Source organism: Nelusetta ayraudi, unplaced genomic scaffold, assembly GCF_046127955.1.
Source record: "Nelusetta ayraudi isolate G7.1 ecotype Tasmania unplaced genomic scaffold, CSIRO-AGI_Nayr_v1 ptg000021l, whole genome shotgun sequence".
NCBI lineage: Eukaryota > Metazoa > Chordata > Actinopteri > Tetraodontiformes > Monacanthidae > Nelusetta > Nelusetta ayraudi.
Window position 1 is genome coordinate 3,802,376 of NW_027466071.1, and position 20,125 is coordinate 3,822,500.

Genomic DNA, 20,125 nt, shown 5'->3' on the forward strand with positions numbered 1-20,125 from the left:
GGGTAACACCGTGCAGCTGCTGCCGCTGCCGCCGCCGCCGCCGACCACCTCACCCCTCAGGCTCCCCTCCCTTCCTCCCCCTGCCCCTCCCCCCTCTCACTCACCCACCCACCCACCCATCCATCCATCTCCAGCCGCTGTTGACGTCCGCGGCTCTGTGAGTCTCCTCGCGGCTCCTCTGTCCACTGGCGGGCGGTCGTCATGGCGCTCCTCCCTCCCCCCTAAAAATAAATAAATAAATTAAAAAGAAAAAAAAAAAAAAAAAAAAAAAAAACCGCGCGCGTCCCAACTCCGCCGCGCGGCTCCTTCTTTGCGCCTCCAGCCGCTCTCGCGCCCATTTCCAGTTGACCAGCGCGCGCGCGCGCGCGGGAGAAACTCGCGCTTTTTCTTTTTTTTTTTCTCTCCCCCCACACCCCCCCCAACCCACCCCCTCTTTCTTTTCTGCTGCTGCTCTCCGAAGAGGAGTTTCCGCGTCCTTCCGCCTGCGTCCTCTCCACGGTCCCCGCTCCTCAGGCTGCTCCACCTGGACCCGCTCGGCCCGTTCACTCACCGCCGTCGCGACTCCCCGATTGTCCCCCTGGCAGGGCTGGAGACCACCGGGGAGAGGGCGCTTATGAGCGCGCCTCCGCTCATCCGAGCGCCCAGCCCGCTCCCGTTCTCAGGGGGGACGAACAGCACCGGCGGCGGGGGCGGAGGAGGTGGAGGATTAGGGGGAGGAGTGGGAGGAGGAGGAGGAGGAGGAGGAGGAGGTGGCGGCGGGAGCACCGGTGCTGGTGGAGGAGGAGGAGGAGGAGGAGGAGGAGGTGGTGTGATCTCCTTCCACATCCAGATCGGTCTGAGCCGGGAGCCGGTGCTGCTGGACGCCGCAGAGCTCAGCCTCAGTCAGGTCCGGGAGGTCGCGTGCTCCATCGTGGACCAGAAGGTAAACCATGTGCTTAAAGAACCCGCCGAACTTTAGCAAAAGTTCGCATCTGAAGTTGCACTTTTACTTTCGTCTGTTCTCCATCCGTTCATCAGAGACAGAGGGGCACATTTTTCCTGTGTTGTTAAACAAAGTCCTGCTTATCACGCATCCCATCACTCACTGTGTGTGTTTATAGGTTTATCTCGAATGCGTTATTGTCATTATGGAATGCCATATTGGGCATATGGGGCATTTTTTCCCCCCACCGGCTATCAGACGCAAAAAAATGTTTCTCACACAAATGAAGCAACACAGATTTTGCAAACATACAACCCTCAGACAAAATACACACATCAGCAAAAGGCGAAATACAAAAAGAAGGCGCGAAAAACATTGTTCACCAAAAAGAGATTTTTAGATTTAGATTCACTCACGGATGCCATCGGGATTTGTCCGAAACACACGAGCGTTCTTGAATTTCCTGGAAGGCATCTTTCAGTAGCATGTAAGCTAACTCATCCCGCTTGAACGCAGTTCCTGGTTATGTTTCAGGGATTTATATGTGTGTGTACATATATGTGTGTAAATACAGCAACCTTTTCAGGATATTCTAATTTTCTGGGTTTTTCTGGGTCTATATCTATATATATATCTATAGATATATATATACAGTACTACCCAGAAAATTAGAATATCCTGAAAAGGTTGCTGTATTTCTGCAATTCAACTTAAAAGGTGAATGTGACATATTATATAAAGGAATAATATGCAAATCAATATATTTCAAGTTTTTATTTCTTTGGATTTTGCTGATCAGGTCTTGCAGCTTAAAAAAAACCCCTCAAATTTAAAAACTCAGAAAATTAGAATATTACATAAAGTCAAATCTTTATGAAAATCTTAATCAGCAAAGTGACAACAAGGAACTGCTTGAGATGTCAATTTGCGTGGAATGGCTCAATGAAATGTGTTGCTTTCATCTTTTATGTTAAATTGCCAAAATAAAACAACTTTTACTTGATATTCAAATTTTTCGGGTACTACCTGTATATTTGTATATATATATACACACACACACACACATATATACATATATATATATAAATAAAACAAATGCTAAAACCAAATGGTGTAATGCAATGTAACCTTTCATGCACATTGGGCATAAGTAATGTACTGACTGAAATTATACAACCTACATTTACAATCCACCTATCGCTGAGTCCCTGTCCCCCATGGTTACTGTTGCTATGACGAGCAAGCTTTCACTTCCGCTGCAGTCACACCGGCACGTCTACCAGGATTCATCAGCAATTTCCATGAAAGACGTTCCGATGGGAATCACCGTTGTGATTTTGTAGTTAGCCGCCTTGCTAATCCAACAGCTTGTTGCGCAATAACTTCCCGACACACTGAACAGTTGGCCACGGTGTGGCATTCACAACTTCAATCAGGTGCGAGCTGAATTTTTTTAAATTTTTTAAATTTTATTTTTTTTATGGCTGGTGTTGTCCCTTGAGTTGGAGGTTTTCTCTGTGCATGTTTGTGCATGTGCGCGAGGAGAGAGAGACACACACAGAGCGACGGTGTTCAATAACTTGGCATGCATATATAATGCTCAGTGCCATAGGGGATGCTGTGTATAGAAACCACAGTCAATAGCGCTGCTTTAGCCTGCGCGACCTCGTGAAGCGCTCATGTGATCTAACCCGGTGACAGTGAAGTGCGTCGCGGTCGCCGCACCACCAGCATCCAGTGTGGTCGACGGAGGGCTCGGGGCAGGGGATTCAGATCAAACGCCTTTTTGAAAAGATAAGAAAAAAAAAAAAAAAAAAAAAAAAGTCCTTGGAGATCATCTGTCGGCCCGTCGCTGCAGCTCCTCAGGAGCCGTAAAGAACGAGGCGGCTTTTGCTCCTGACTGATGTCGGGAGCAGACGTTCGGCTGGCGCTGGCACTGTAAACACGGCCAGCGTGCTGCCAGGAAAGCTGTCGCGCTTGTGTTTAAAACTTTTTTTGGGAGCGGGCTCTCGGATCGCTAACATCGGAGCGTCTGATGACATTTCCACCGACCAGTTTTTTTTTTTTTTGTGTGTCTCGCAAAAAAAAAAAGAATAAGCCCTCTGACGGAGAGTAAGCACGAGCGGAACGTCCACGATGAGTCAAAGCAAGGAAGCCTCCACGGATTGAGCCTCCGCGGTTCATATCCTGTGTTGTCGGCCGCGCTCCGCTTCCTCCTGATTCTGACGGAATGATGCCACATCTTCCTTTTCACTTCACAAATGCAGACGCGCGCCCCCTGTTTTGCGCTGTCACACAAGCCTTGGTTTTTCTGCGGAGAATCCATCGCATGATGAATCCATCGCTGAAGAGGTGACGCAACGTTTCCTGTCCGGCCAAAGATGTTTGTACAGAGTAGCGAGACCGATTCCACCGATCGATAGTTGACAGGACAGCGTTAGTCCAGCGGTCTAATGGGAAAATGATCTATGGGATGTACGGGAACCAAAGCTCTGTGGAAATAGTAATGTGTGTGAAGGTCCCGGCTCCACTTCCAGGTCTGGCTGGGGACAAACTGTTGCAGGTGGAGGTTCTCCAGGCGTTCTCCAGGTGTTCCACAGGTGATTCCCCGTGTCCCCGAGTTCAGAGACTTACAGATTACAGATCATTTTCACTCCAAATAGTTCAGCTTTAAGTTCTTCAATCAGAAGTTACGATTAAGGAAGGGATGATGGTTCACAAGCTGGTGTTTAATTGAATCCTATTATTGAGAAAAGGCCAGTCAGACCTCTAGCAGCATATTGTGATGCTGGGCTTTCTCAGAGGTTACTATAAACTTGGACTATTTGGGCTGTTGTTGTTTTTTTTTTTTTTTTCTTCTAAAAATATTTTCGCCCAAAATAAACGGATTGCTTTTTTTTCCCCATGACGAGGAGGCCAGCAACTCAGAGTTTGTGTGAAGCGTCCAGTGTGCAAGCCAGGATTTGCACTGTAGTGTTAGAGTGGTGACTCACTCTGAGGTTCACTCCTTTGATACGGCATAAATCCTGCCTTTGTCTCTGTACTCTGCAGGGGGTTCTCTGCTTTTTGGCTTCCGATTTATGAACCAACACGCGCGCGCACGCACACACACACACACACACACACACACACACACACACACACACAAACACACACAAACAGTGTGTCAGCGTCCTCATGAATGTGAAAGATGTCCTCTCACACATTGGCTGTTGAATCTGTTGCCACTTCTCTCGAGTTTACATACAAAACCAAGTTTTGTTTTTATCAATGTGAGCAACGTCGATGCCAAATTGGACGGAAAGCCGGCATTGTTTGTCAGTTCATCCTCTGTTGTGGTAAATACACATTGAACTCGCATAGTCATGCGAATATCAAGCCAGCCGAAGCATCCCAGCAATCATCTGCGGTGTTAAAAAAAAAAAGGATTTTGACTTTTCCACCACTTACTTTTGCATTGAAGATTGTCCCCTATGGACTTTACCACAGTGATTAGATTCTTATCTGTTTGCTCGACTCACAGTGCGAACAGGGAATGCTAATTGGCTAAATTGTTTTTGTCTGGAGCTTGAGAGAGAAACGGTCCTTGCGTCGTGCCGGCATGAAAACACTGGAATTCTAATCTGAGCCAGGTTGACGCCGCAGACCTGACAGCTGACTCATCGTCCTGACAGCGAGGCCCAAGTGGAATGAACTTTGGTGCAGCATTGAATGTTCCAAAAGTAGCCCGACTGCCAGACTTACATACATCTTGAGAATGAGCTGGACAGCAACGCAAGTCACTGCAGAAAGAATCCGCCTGCACTTCATGTGACAGACATTTGCATTGCACTGTCTCGGGCTCTTCTTTGTGGTCACACGAGCAGAACAGCAACTCTCTGTCCTCTTCTTGCAGTGCGAAGATGACAGATAACAAATGTCGCTGTCAAACACATATGGTGTTCAAACATTATTATTTATTAGGGATGCACCAACACACACTTTTTTTTTTTTTACCGAACAAGTATAGTACGAGTACTCACCCATACCGAGTACTTCATAATGCCATACACACACAGAATTACTTCACAAGTTTCACTGCTGTACAAACACTAATTTAACAAAACGAGTGTACACTGTACATGCGTATACAGCTGGCGTCAGTGTTGCGGTGTCGGCGCGTATTTTACGAGTGTGAGTTTCCGCTGATTGGTTATCAATGCCCTTTTGTGACAACGAGTGATTACATCATGTTTTACAAACAAACAAACAAACAAACAAACAAACAAACAAACAAAACAGCTGGAGCGGGCAAATAAAGCCCAGAGTCCAGAGCGGGGGCGTGTCCTTTCTGGAAGCGGCAGACACGCAGAGAAGTGACCTTGAAGAGTGACTGTGCATACAAGTTCATCAAGTCTAGTGGAATTAAGACCCACAGCGACACACACACACACACACACACACACACACACACACACACACACAGCGTGACGTGTCCATTATCTTTGATCTGCTTTTACTAATGGTCTCATTTCAGGTGAAAATCACCTCATTTCCCCACAGTGAGACTCTTTACACCTAAGTACAGCTCGCATAGAGAAACGTGAGACCCAGCATGCTAACAGGGTTGACATTGTGTGACACACACACACGCCCACGCGCACACACACACACACACACACACACACACACACACACACACACACACACACACACACACAATGCTTGTACAGTCACGCCGGCTGTTGATTAAAGTGTTTATTAGCAGCTAGTTGTGTATTTTACTGTGCAGCAGGTCACCTCTGCACCTGTTTGCACCCCTTAACTGTGCGACATCTCTGTAAACATGCAGCATTTAGCACTTCAAGTCACACCAAATTATTTTGGAATATGTGAAAAAGAAAAAAAAAAAAAAGCTTTAAAAATGTTATAATTTTCCCGCGTTTCTCTGCAAAACCTGTCTTGTTAGTTCCTGGGTCTATCTATCTATCTATCTATCTATCTATCTATCTATCTATCTATTATCTATCTATCTATCTATCTATCTATTATCTATCTATTATCTATCTATCTATCTATCTATCTATCTATCTATCTATCTATCTATCTATCCATCTCTGTTCGTTTAGCACTGCCCACATTGAGATGATGGTAAATATTTGCCGTAACCTTGCTGCAGGACAGGAGTGAGCGCAGTGACTGTGGACAACAGAGGCTGTGAGGCTCACACAAATCAAAATGTAACCGCAAGGCTGCAGCTACTGCCCTGAAAAAAGAAGAAACCTCTGTCAGAGACTTTATTATCCCATAATCACACAGACAAACACGCAGCCACGCACGCGTGCGCGCGCGCGCACACACACGCACACACACACGCACACACACACACACACGCACACACACGCACGCTGTGTAACAGTAATAATAAAGCCGTGTGTCTGTGTCACTGGCGGTTTCCTCCTGTTGCTTGGCAACTGATGATGATTACGGCTGTGAAGTGTCCCTCTAAGGCCCATTATCACACACGCACGCACACACACACGCACGCACGCACGCACACATTAGATAAAGCAGAGAGCAGATGCGCGTGTGTGCGTGTGCGCGCGCGCGCGCGTGCGTGCGTCTTTCCTCAGTGTTCCTCCCCTTTTATCTCCTCACTTCTTCATCCATTCATGTCTTTTTGTTTGTGTTTTGCTGTTTCCTGCCCATCTGCATCCCTTCGTGTTGTTTGATCCGCTCTGTTTTTTCACCATCCAACGCTTCCCAACCCGCACGTTCACTTCTCCAACAAGCGCCGCTGTGTGTTAATGCACGTATACAGCCCGACGCATCCTCCTCCTCCTCGCTGCCGCCATTCAATTCGCCAACGTCCCATCTTTTCATTACGGCCATGATCGCTCAGTGTGGGAGCTACTGTACAGCGGCGGCGCCGCAGGAAAAAACAAAACAAAAAAAAGAACAAAAAAAACAAAACACAAAAAAAACCCCACCTTGATTGAGAAAAAAAAAAAATCAGAGCTTCTAATTCACGCTTGGTCCAATCAGCTAAATTGAAGCGGGAAGGCAGCAGCGTTCATCCACATTGTTCTGTTCTGATGTTAATGCGGCAGATTACTGTGTAGATTTGGAACGTGTTCAAAAAAACAATGTGGCAGTTTTCACACGAGGGGGGAATTTCAACGTAAAGGACGACCTGCTTCTTGCTCGGTGTGTTCGGTGTGAGGTCCGTGTAGCCGCTACACATGTAGCCCGTCTCCCTCCAGTGTGGGCAGGTGGATGAGAACAACCTCAGCCTGGTCAAATTAGAATATTTGCTATTGCGATAAAGAAACCTTCTCATCAATATAAATAGTAGCACTTATGAGGCCTGACCATTTAAACCCATCATTCCAAATAGAAACAGACACATTAGACGTTGAACCTTTAAAAAACCCACTCAGAGGCCAACTTCAAAATAAAAGTACCTATTTTTACTTAATTCTGAAACAGATAAATCCTAACCAGTGTGCTCTGTCAAGACCAGTTCTCTGTCACTGCTCACTGGTGGACGACTGCATCGCCGTGACTGCCGGCAGCCCGTATTCACTCCCATGCTGCTGCTGAATTTCAGCGGGGAAACCTCTGCTGTCATGATGCACAGAGCAGATCTGACGCGAAGCAGTAAATAATCCACGGCCATCTGCACGTACCGTAGTGTTTGTCAGTGGCGCATCCAGTGCGTAATGGCCTTAACCAACATCAAGCCAGCGCAGCACTGCGACACACAGTGGGAGCACTGTGAACCCACAGCTGAGCCCAACGCTAGTTCCCCGCTGTGCACGTCGTGTCGCTGTCCCACTTCCTCTTCCCCATTATGACAAAAATCAAGACACAGTCAGGTTTGGCGACGTTGTTGACTGTGCGATAGTCAGTACAAAGACGATCTCCGCCATCACATTTCGTTGAAAGGACGCACGGCGAGCTCCACGCGCTGCAGCTGGGCTCCGCAATTCCATTTTCTAACGTGCAACCAACTTGCTGTTGTAAACGAGCACGTTTGTCAGGGTTCACCCTGTACGCTTGGTGTTGTTTGACGGGGGTTGAATTGCCCACGTCAGTGTCGTGCTCGAGCACATGCGTTCGGGTCGGCACGTCAGAAAACAGCTGCAAGTTCGATGACATTAAATTGGTCACATCTTCACGCTGGGCCCCGTTTAAATGGTTAAGATGAAAATCAAGCTTAGACAAGACCTCCGAAATTCTTAAGCCGGCCTTGCACCACCGCCAGAGACGGAAAGATAAAATCATCTGGGTCGGTGGCCGCCCGCGTCTGGCGAATCAGCACCAGACAAATGTAATATTGCTTTTGTAGTTTGTCTTTTACAAGAAGTAATTTGATGATGCTTTTGTCAGACGTATGCTAGGCCCTATTAAGAAAAGGCAGCTTATTGATTATCATAGGAACCATTAACACAGTTATCACCCACCAATCATTGCATTCATTGATAATTGGCATCCCTAATGGCAGTTTCCGGGCACAGCAGTGGAAACATGGCTTCAGCGTCCTGCCCGGACCTCCAGTCTGTCAAACACTGGTGCCGGGTTGACTGGGTGGCTGGGGTTTTTTGGGCTCAGCACCCCATTGGTGCATGACCAGACTTCACCAGTCCACCACTGCATCTTCCACCGTCGCTCTGTCTGCGGAAGCTACTGAAGCCTCTGAAGCAGCTTGTGTGTCGACACAGAATCCACACTTTTAGTTGTTTGTATTTGCCGAGCTCTAAACTTGTCGGTCACCAAGTCACCACGCAGAGACCATCCAGTTATAAATAGCCTTACACAGCTGCCCTGTTGTCATGGCGACGTTCCGTCATCAGCATCATCTTCTTCCCGCCACTGCCATCAGGTGAAAACTTCCTCTCAACCTCTTGTACTTTGTTGCGAGATTCTCCGATTCAAGCCAGTCTGACCTGATGAGTCTGATGGTCGAGCTGAGAACAAATTCATTTTTGACGCAGTCGGTCGTACACTTAGAACACATTTGAAATCGGCACCCTCAAAACGTAACTTTGATCTCGACGCTCTGTGGGAATTGAACCAACAACCCACCCCGCGACTGCAGCGGTGGCGAGGGAACGGAACATTAAAGGCTGGTCTTCGTGGGGAGCAAAAGACCAAAGGAAGTTCATCATTTCAGAGTTTTTTTGCTGCCATGACAACATGGCTAGCACTGCTGCTATGGTGACACAACACACACACACACACACACACACACACACACACAGACTCACATATCTCTGAAGTGTATCGTCGAGAGGGGTGTATTGAGAGACAGGAAGAGAAAGAGTGAATAGAGGTGAAGGTCTGATTGTTGAGAGCATGAAGAACCTCCTCTTCCTCATCTTGCTTCCTGTCCCTCGTCTTCCTCATCACTTCCCCCTCACTGCTAATACAATCAGTGCTATTTCACCTTCCTCCTTCTCTTTGCTTTGTCACTCTTTCTCACTTATTTTTCAACTCGCATGTCATGAAAACCTAATCAGAATTATATTTTGTTCCGATTCGTAGTTGTCGTTGTCGTCTCGTTGCCACACACAAGCGTAAACATTATTCTCCAAATCTAGTTCCACCGCTATCTCCCCTCACACTGAGGAACATGGACCACAGACTGGCATCAAGTTCTCTAATGTCATTAAATGTGGCGCAGAGTTGACTGACTTGACTGACCCAAGCTGGAAGCCCCCCCTGCGTGTTTCCACCAGTTTCCAGAATTCACTTCGGTCTTCAGTCCAGTTTATTCTGCTGGATTATTTTGTCCATCGCCTCCTGATGATAATTTGAAAATGATTTATTCATCTCCTGGTGGAGAACAAAGCTTCCATTTCTTCACTCAGACCTGCTTTACTCGCCACCATCAAAGACTGACTGTGTTAGCAAGCGCAGTGATACAACTGCGGAAAAACACGGATAAAATGTAAACACAAACAGGGTCTTTCGCTTCCTGTGCCCTGTGTCACGAGCATAAGCTAGCGATACACGCTGGTATTTTTTCCGCTAAATGCGCTAATGAATCCAGGCAATCAGCAATCAAGAAGCTGCACTCAGTATTTTCATAGCCTTAGCTTAGCGCTAGCTCCTTAATTCATTGCTGGGATACTTCGCCCCTCGCTGTTGCTCAGCGCGTGATTCTGCTTTTTATGTCTCCGACCGCTCCGCATGCCTGGTCCACGTGCTCACAGCTCTGCTGTCTGTTTCCCCGCAGATACCCGAGTGCGTTTTCTATGGGATGTACGAGAAGATCCTGCTTTTCCGTCATGACCAGTCGTCGGAAAACGTGCTGCAGTTGCTGCGCACGGCCTCTCAGATCCAGGAGGGTGACGTGGTGGAGGCCGTGCTGTCAGGTGAGATGGGCGACGGTGGTATGACGATGGTTGGAACCTCAGTTTCTGACAAACTGCAGCTGCTTCCTACAAGGCTCCTGTTGCCTGGATATTATCAGCGCAAACCCTGCGAACTGTAGACCGACTCCAGGAAACACATCCTAGTTTACAACGCTTCACTGCTTCCACAGGACACACGGGTGCTGAGTTACCACCCTGTGATTGGCTGATGAACAATATGTGTTAACAAGCAGCCAAAGCAGCCAAACATTTTCACGAGTAAAGTGGCTTAAACAAAAAAGGGATTTCCCCCCCCCCCCATCAGAATCCAGGTAGGAGAAACATCTCATCATCTCCAGCCCTCAGAGCAGATGCTCTCTAATAAACCAGAGATTCTGCCGCTGATGCACGGGGTTAATTGGTAAAGCAAACAGGATCTGGCAGCTTCTTGAAAAGCTGAATAGTCCAGATGTTTCTGGCGAGATGTTTGTGCCTCAGTTTAGTGTCAGACCTCGTTAGTCTGGCTGTGGTTCAGATCAAGACTCAGGTGTTCTCACAATGAAGGAGCGACTGTAGCGACAGCTGCTGCTCTCCAGCTTCCTGCCTCTGTCTCCACTCTGCTTCTGCCTTTGATATCACATCTTAGATATTTCGTATACATCATTTCCCAACCTCACCTGCTGTAAGTTTAAGTGGTTTTTTTTCTTCATTTGCAAAGCTGCTTCAAATGAAATCGAGGCCAATAGCAACAAAGTCCAATATATTTAATGAGGCAATGTCCCATGAGATGGAACTACCACTGCTGATGTTGGTGGCAGTAATGCTACATCACCCCTGTTATTGATCAGTATGGCCGAAAATGTCACACTAGTGACGACCATAAGCACTTCAACACAGAGCCACAACACTCATAACACATGACTTCTATCCATCAGTTGGATACAGTGTAACTCTGCCTTGGCCTGGTTGATAGTCATTAAAACAAAATCATCCCCAATTTGTTGCACAGGTAGAGCAGAAATGTGGGAAAGCCCATGGAGTCCATTTCCTATCCAGTGTCACTGAGGCCCCCTGTGGTTTAACAGCAGGTGGCTGTTGATCTACTTTCATTTGCTTTCTGTTGGGACCCTGTATTACAGATATTCATGCCCTCGGGCCATTTCAGCCTTGCCACAGTCTACCACCAGGTCTGACTGAGGCAGCTAGTAGTTAACAGGTCAGTGTGTAATATTTGACTGGATTAATATTCGTCAAAGCTGAATATACTGCCCATGAATACATGAATAAAAGTGTTTAATGGCAGTGCAGTTAAAGTAAGAACCGCCTCCTTTGTCAGAAGACTTGTTTTGAAGCCGCTTTGCTGACAGCTTGCTGCCAGACGTAAAGAAGCGGTCATGTGGGGGGAAACAAAGAGGAAAATAACGTTGCGCACTTCAGTTCCGGCCCTTGATGGGTTGCAAACAACCCGATAACGATAAGCACCTTGATAATTCCTGCAACACCTCTGCATGCAGGTTCATTGGCTGCCATTACACCCGAGAAGTGACTGACAAACTTCCTGTTTTCTCAACTCAACTTGCTTTGTTAAAGCTGTTTTTAGCCACACTGGCGTTTTTACATTCAGCCACGCACTCTATACAACTTATAATGAGACCTCTCTATGGCAGTATTTTCCCCAATCGTATCTTCAGTATTTTCACAACGATTGTTTCAGTGACTGTTACTTGCCTGGAATCCTATATCAACACAGAATTAATACTAACTTCACATTTTAATCATTTGTGAAGGTGACAAAAAAGAAGAGAAGGTCAACAGCTTTGCTTAATTCCAATCATCACTCAATTCATGCTTTTATTAATAGGATACCTAAACCTGCTTCTTATTGTTCATCATCATTATTATTATTATTTTGGAGCCATATTATCATAGTCATATCATATCATATTATCTACAACTCTGGAGTTGTTGTGATGGTTCTGGGGACAATCAGGCTCTTTGCACACAATTCATGGTGTCGCCTGGCCAAAGAACAGCCTTGGCCAACCAAGTCCTGTCTGGCGAGCGATATGAGAAATAATATGAGAAACATTGGACTGCTTTTCGACACCATGACGCAAACACACACCCCCAGCCAGGTGCTGGCAGCTAGCCGCTAGAACCAGCGCTGCATACTTTTATGATGGCAGAGAGAAGAGGAAGTGGCTGTTATCTGAGGAGGAACCAGTGTCTGACTGAGAAGTTGCACTGGAGTCCCAACAACGAGGCATGCAGAGAAGAAACAGTGGCTGACCCATTTGTCTGCGCTCCCTGGATTTCAGTGTCTTTGGACACTCTTTAGATCGGCAATGTTTGCAATGTTTGAGTAAAATAAACTTGTGGTAATGACCGTTGCCTTTGAATTGTTTTTGCTGTGTCTTGGTTTTGAGAGATAACACTACTAATATACAGTCCCTAAAAAGACGCACGGTATAATGTTATCCACGGATGTCCTTCTCACTGACTTGAACGGATGGGTAACTTAGTTTCTATGACATTGATATTCACCCCGGTACTCTAGAGGGCGCTCTGTGGACGAAAACAGTGACCCAAAAGAGAAAAAAAGCATCCAGCTTGCATAGTTCCCCTTTAAATTGCTTTGCACCGCTCGGCTCCGTGTTCATGGATTTAGTGCTGCCCTTTTAGCGAGCGCTGCATTGATTTTCTTATCTATTACAAACAGCAATTTCCTTTCAAGCTATGAGAATAGCTAAACAGAGAAGCGGGTCGCCTGACACTGAATCACACTTGACACCACCAAAACTTCACCTCATGGTCAAATGAACCTATATCAGAGTTACCGGGACAGTGAACCGAGCACATTGAGTTTCCCAGTTTTGAAAGTAGTCCAGGCACATCAGGGCAAACAGTACCTGCATATAAAGACACACAAAAAAGTTCCACCAATGAAAATCTTTCCCAAACCTCCTTTTTAATCCGAGTCGCTAGCAAAGCCCTGCGCCACCGACACCCAACAATGACCCACAGATAAGTTCATCCCTCAGCTGAACACATTTGTGCCTAATTAGGAGAAGATGAATGCCGCTGATACAAACCCAATCCCACGGCCGCAGCAGCGCCAGTTCACACTTTCTCCACCCGCAGTGTTTGTTTTCCGGGTTGTGGGTTAACAAGCCAGTGGCGAAGGCTTCTTAAGCTTTAATTCCCCCGCGGAGAACACACACATAAACACGGGCATTTATATTTAGACAAGGACTACCTAGGAAAGCCTCTTACACAGGAACTTACACATGCGCACACACGTCATTTTCTGAAGCATATAATAACAGTTCAGGAGCGCGTTCCCACTTCCAAACGTGTGTTGGCCCTCTAAACAAAAGGCATAAACAATAATTTGAATAAATGGAGGTAATTTCCTGCGGCAGAATGTCTAATCAGAGGCGTATTCTGCTGGAGGACCACAGGCGCAGGGCGACGTGCGCGAAGAGAAAGCGCAAAAGGCGAGAGATATTCACAAATGCGCTCGACAAGAGAAATAAAGGGAGCAAAAACGATATCCCAAACCTCCCAGCTGGGCTCGCCAAGCCTGCTGGCCAAGCAAACAGGCACTTGGTCCATCTGCGCCCACTAAGGGCCTCTTGTACCTCCAAAACATTTACAAAATACCCACTAACAACCCGTTCATTACTCTTTGTCTGCGCTGTCCTGTTTATCTCCCTCTTCTCTCCAATCTCCGTCTCTGGGGACGATGACTCGGCTTGCTGTTTTTATTCCCCCGTCAACGAGTCTCGTGCTCGCACTCCAAACCACCCCGAACGCATCCTCCGAAATTGTCTCCCAGCCGGATATTCATCATCATCATCATCATCGTCATCATCATCATCATCTGCAACATAACACCAGTGGGTAAACACCTGGTCGCATTAGTAATTAGACAGGTCTTGTTACCTCGGAAGAATGCTGCTTCCAAACTTCCTGGACACATTTCTGGTGAAAGGAGCAGCAGTTTTCTGCCTTGATTTACTAGGACAGACAGACAGACAGACAGACAGACAGACAAACAGATAGATAGATAGATAGACAGATAGATAGATAGATATTGTGGAGTGTCCAACAGTGTGGATTGGATGATTTTTATGAGCCATTCCTGACTGTGTGAAAGTGGTGGAGCAGCACATTCTTCAAATAAATTCGAAGCGACAATTTCCTGTCGCTCCTGTAATTTCAAATTCAGAAAGAAAAGCCCCGAAAATATTCAGGATTCGAGATAGTCAAGATTCCATTTTCACCACTTTTGTTTTCTGTAGCTGCTCGAACCCGACGCCCCGACTTCAACTGGGTGCCGCGCGGCTCGTCTCGCTGCTAACTGGCCACTAACCAGTCTGTTTGACGGCGCTTCCATTGTGATTTCATTGATTGTTGCAGCTTCAGCCACCGTGGAGGACTTCCAGATCCGTCCACACTGTCTGTTTGTTCATTCGTACCGAGCGCCGGCCTTCTGCGACCACTGCGGCGAGATGCTGTGGGGGCTGGTGCGGCAGGGCCTCAAATGTGAAGGTGCAAACCAACTCATGCCTTGAAGTTTCTAACCTATTGCATTTCTTCGCCTGACATGTATGTTGATTAGTTTGCTGTATAACCATGTCCTCCAGGCTGCGGTCTGAACTATCACAAGCGATGTGCCTTTAAGATACCCAATAACTGCAGTGGAGTGCGAAGGCGGCGCTCGTCCAACGTCTCACTGACGGGGGGGCTGGGGAACTTTGGCCGTCCGCTCTCTGCTGAGCCATCGCCGCCACATTACACCGACGATGCTCTGCTGGTGAGTAAACTGGAGCCTCGGACCAATTACGCAGATCATAAATAGAGTTCTGAATCAGAGACGCCTCAAAGACTCCACTCCTGCCCTGCTCGCTAAGCTTCTGCTCTTCTCGAGTTTGAACCGCTGACAAATGTTCCGTCAAACAGCCAATTTTTTAGACCACGTTGTTGTTATATATATAACACACTTCTTATCAAAACCAACAATGCTTGGATTTGTCAGAGCAGAAACGTATGACTGGTTCACCAGCAGTGGCTGATGAACGGACAAACAGCTGATGTCGTTCTATCACTGTTCAATTATAATTCATATCCACAATTCCGATGTGAAAAGTCTTTCTAACACTTGTTTTTCTGTTCTGTTCAATTGCTCAGTCTCCAGTCAGTCCCAACATGGAGGTATGTGACACCACTGTCATCCAAATCATACACTGGTTTGTTCTTCTTTGATGCCTTTGCATTAAAACCTGACATGTATTTTTGTTCTTATACTAGTTTCAAATTCTGTGGGTTCCCTTGGACTTTTAAAACTGTTCACCTGATGTTGGTCACCTAATGATCTCTTAACTTTGAACCGACCACAAGCTTTACAGCATCAATCACTTCATACAGTTGTGAGCTGAAGAGTGACTGGTCAAACTCCTGACGTTCCATTATCATTTTTTGACAATATTAATCAGTGGGACTGCCGTCCCGACAGCCACCCTATACTGGTTTTGAGCACGAGCACACTGGCGCTGATCTCTCGGTTTGCTCCAGCAGAAGAACCAGTTGGAATACTTCCCTGGCAGAGAGCGCCGGTCCAGCTCGCAGTCCTACATCGGCCGACCCATCGAGCTGGACAAGCTTCTACTCTCCAAGGTCAAAGTTCCCCACACCTTCCTGATCCACTCATACACACGGCCCACTGTGTGCCAGCACTGCAAGAAGCTGCTCAAAGGCCTCTTCAGACAGGGGCTGCAGTGTAAAGGTGAGCATCATCAGCACCATCAGCACCATCAGCACCATCAGCACCATCAGCACCATCGGCCTGATGGCTTGACAGTAACTTCCCTTCCAAAAAGCTCAAAAGATCAAACTACCGCAAGTCCAGCCGCAAATATTGAGTGCCAAGCAGGGAGGCAATGGGCACCATATTTGTAGTCCTTGGTATGGATGGATGTACCTGTCGCATCGTTAATGTGACACCACATTAGACACGAACATCCTCAGGTTTCAGGGAGCATTTTCAAAGGATGCCTTCAGTAGTTTGCTCGCCGCTCTGAAGTCGTATCAGAGCACCTTCAGCCGTAGGCTGAGACCACTGGGGAGCACCACAGAACGCCACAGGAGGTCCTTCCTACCTGTGGCCACCAAACTTTAGAACTCCTCCCCTTATGCAATCTGAAAATTGCGGCTCAATAGATTTTGGCTGCTGCCAACGAAGAAAAAACAAGTAAAACAGACAAAGTAAGCAGTAAGAACACAAACAGGAAGCCTGTTTTCTGCAGTTAACACAAATGGAACCAAAAGGCGTGAACTTGTATCTGTGCCGGCTCCTGGTGGGTGACAGCAGCCGAGTGCCACTCTGAGTCACCGCGACCCCTGGGAACGCCAGTGTTCCAGTAGGTGAAAATAACTGGGTGGGCAGGTGGTGACCGGGTGACTGTTCTCTCTCTCGCCCAATCAGATTGCAAGTTTAACTGCCACAAAAGATGTGCCGCCAAAGTGCCAAACAACTGCCTGGGAGAAGTTTCCAAAAATGGAGGCAAGTCTCAACACACACACACACACACACACACACACACACACACACACACACACAGCTGAATATCCCCTTTGGAGACCCTCACCATGTCACTCTCACAACCCCACCAGAGCTGCTCAGCCCGGGGGCGGAGTCAGACGCCGTCATGGTGGAGGGCTGCCTGGACGACCACGAGGTGGAGCGGGGCGGCGGCCTGCTGGACGACATGGACGAGGCGCTGACCTCCGAGGGCGGCCTCCTGCTGGAGTCCGGCCCCAGTGACCTCTGTGACCCCCACGACCCCGACCTGGACGAGTCCAACAGGGCCATCAGGTACCACACTGGAATCACTGGAATCCACTCAGCACTTTAGGTTCTTGCTTCTGGACTACATGTCATAATGATAATAACAATAATAATAATAATTGTTTTGTTGTCCCGCCCCCTTCTTCAGCCCGTCCACCAGTAACAACATCCCACTGATGCGGGTGGTTCAGTCGGTCAAACACACCAAGAGGAAGAGCAGCAACGTGATGAAGGAAGGCTGGATGGTTCACTACACCAGCAAGGACACCCTGGTAGCCCAACTGACTGTCTGTCTGTCTGTCTGTCTGTCTGACTGAAATGACTGACTGTCTGTCTGTCTGACTGCCTGCCTGCCTGCCTGCCTGCCTGTCTGGCTGACTGACTGACTGACTGTCTATCTGTCTGTCTGGCTGACTGACTGCCTGCCTGCCTGTCTGTCTGTCTGTCTGACTGACTGACTGACTGCCTGTATGTCTGTCTGTTTGACTGTCTATCAGTCTGTCTGACTGACTGACTGACTGTCTGCCTGCCTGTCTGTCTGTCTGTCTAACTGGCTGTCTGACTGACTGTCTATCTGTCTGTCTGTCTGTCTGTCTGGCTGACTGACTGACTGACTGACTGACAGCCTGCCTGCCTGTCTGTCTGTCTGGCTGACTGACTGACTGACTGACTGCCTGTATGTCTGTCTGTTTGACTGTCTATCTGTCTGTCTGACTGACTGACTGACTGACTGTCTGCCTGCCTGTCTGTCTGTCTGTCTGTCTAACTGTCTGTCTGACTGACTGTCTATCTGTCTGTCTGGCTGGCTGGCTGACTGACTGACTGACTGGCTGTCTGGCTGGCTGGCTGGCTGTCTGACTGACTGACAGCCTGCCTGCCTGTCTGTCTGTCTGTCTGTCTGTCTAACTGGCTGTCTGACTGACTGTCTATCTGTCTGACTGACTGTCTATCTGTCTGTCTGGCTGGCTGGCTGACTGACTGACTGACTGGCTGTCTGACTGACTGTCTGTCTGACTGACTGACAGCCTGCCTGTCTGTCTGTCTGGCTGACTGACTGACTGACTGACTGACTGACTGTATGTCTGTCTGTTTGACTGTCTATCTGTCTGTCTGACTGACTGACTGACTGACTGACTGACTGGCTGTCTGGCTGACTGTCTGTCTGGCCCTCGTGATGACTTGCTATGCTGACGACTCCCTCTGCTGATCCAGGATCCAATGGCTCCTTTGCCTCTTCTCAGATGTTCAAAGGCAGTTTTATCCCAGTTGCTATTAACATTCTGAACTCTGAACTCTGAGCAGGGTTCAACAAGGCCTCTGTGTTTGTCTGAATGTGTTTTGTCCGCATGTTTATCCGCGTTTGTGTTTTAAATGTTGGAATCAATGAAGCACAAATACGTACAGACTCAACCATTTCAGCTGCCAAACCTCTGCAATGAAATTGCATCTCAGCCAGTGGGAGTAGTTTCCATGCATAAAGTAAATTATACAGGGATATTCGCACTTTGGTGTCGGTTACCCACGATGCATCTGGTGTGTAATGGCCTCAACACATTGCTGTGTGGGAGCACTTTAAACTCAATATACTGGATATATGTCATGTCTGTCATTGCCTGTGCCTCAAAAAGCTAAGTAAATATTTGATTGAGGAATATGAAATTCCTTTTGCATTTTGGATATTTTAAGAAACATTTCGATCTTGCGTGAGATTTCAGAGGTGTGTTAGACTCTACTGAGATAGGAGAAAATGTTTGTCCATGACAAAAAGTGTTTGGCACTTTAGAAAATAGTTGCTCCAGTATCTTTTGGTTGAGCCTATGGTGGTGCAGTATGTGGAACAGATCATCAGAAATAAACTAAATTGACTTCCTCTCTTTCTACCATCTGCTTCCTTCCTTCCTGCCTTCATCTATATTTCCAGAGGAAGAGGCATTATTGGCGGCTGGACAGTAAATGCATCACACTGTTTCAGAATGACACAGGGAGTAAATACTACAAGGTGAGATGCAGTGCTAATAATCCCAATACTGTGTTACTGTGTTCACTGTTCACTAGCCCAATATGCTAATCAGGTAGCCAAGCATGTTGCTAAGTATATTCTATCTTCAGTGCTACACTAAACTAGCACCTTCTGCATTTTTAACTTTGTGAAACGCACACTGTGTCAATTAGTGGGTGAGATGTTGTGCATTTGAATGACTCTGCTCGCAGGTCATTAGCTGGAATCTGCACCTTCTCATACTTTACAAGTCATATTCTGTTCTGTCGCAAATCCAGTCAGAGAAAACACTGCGTGTACCTGAAGGTTTTGGTGTTGTCCTGGCAGGAGATCCCTCTGTCGGAGATCTTGTGCCTGGAACCAGCTCAGACCTTCTCTCCACTTCCTGATGGAGCTAACCCTCACTGCTTTGAGATCGCCACCACCTCGCTGGTCTACTTTGTGGGGGAGAACCTGCTGCGAGCTGAGTCGTCCGTGAGCAGCAGTAGCATTCTGGTAAATCCTATGGAGTCGTCGATAGTGGAGAGCAGTAGATTTAAACAACCAGCAGAAAGACAGGAAGCAAAACGTGCAACTGACATGGTGGAATCAAAAATATACACAAGTGTACATTATGTAAAGAATTATAAATATATACAAGTATACATTAACATATGCAACATATACCGAAATATAAAAAAATATATGCAAGTCTACATATGTACTGTAACAAGAAAAAGAGAGAAACAGGTGCAGCAATGCGAGGTGGAGCAGGTCATTGAAGATGTAGTGCAGTATAAAGAGGTGAAGAAGACATGATGGTTATTACACAGTTATTACTCTGAGTCTCTGTGAAGGATGAGAGTTCATCAGAGCAACAGCCTGGGCCAAGAGGCGCACAGCGCTCTGTAGCGCCCTCCAGAGGGGAGGAGCCTCAAGAGTCGGAACCGGCTGATCGGGCGACTGACTCATTAACTCACTGAGTCTTGTGGCTTGTCTTTGTCTCCTCAGGTGAGCGGGGTGGGACAGGATGTGGC

General features: G+C 47.2%; 1 protein-coding gene across 1 annotated transcript in view; it reads left to right on the forward strand.

Annotated features, from left to right (window-relative positions):
- Positions 1 to 548: 548 nt before the first annotated feature.
- Positions 549 to 20,125, forward strand: part of prkd1 (protein kinase D1) — a 30,653-nt gene continuing 11,076 nt past the window's right edge. The window contains exons 1-13 of the mRNA XM_076027750.1: positions 549 to 698; positions 780 to 922; positions 10,143 to 10,281; positions 14,683 to 14,814; positions 14,910 to 15,079; positions 15,454 to 15,477; positions 15,838 to 16,048; positions 16,748 to 16,825; positions 16,936 to 17,137; positions 17,259 to 17,382; positions 19,032 to 19,109; positions 19,437 to 19,604; positions 20,100 to 20,125. The exon at positions 20,100 to 20,125 is cut by the window's right edge and continues 89 nt beyond it. Of these exons, the coding sequence (XP_075883865.1) occupies positions 614 to 698; positions 780 to 922; positions 10,143 to 10,281; positions 14,683 to 14,814; positions 14,910 to 15,079; positions 15,454 to 15,477; positions 15,838 to 16,048; positions 16,748 to 16,825; positions 16,936 to 17,137; positions 17,259 to 17,382; positions 19,032 to 19,109; positions 19,437 to 19,604; positions 20,100 to 20,125 (1,580 nt within the window). The 5' untranslated portion in view covers positions 549 to 613. The remainder of the gene's footprint in view (positions 699 to 779; positions 923 to 10,142; positions 10,282 to 14,682; positions 14,815 to 14,909; positions 15,080 to 15,453; positions 15,478 to 15,837; positions 16,049 to 16,747; positions 16,826 to 16,935; positions 17,138 to 17,258; positions 17,383 to 19,031; positions 19,110 to 19,436; positions 19,605 to 20,099) is intronic.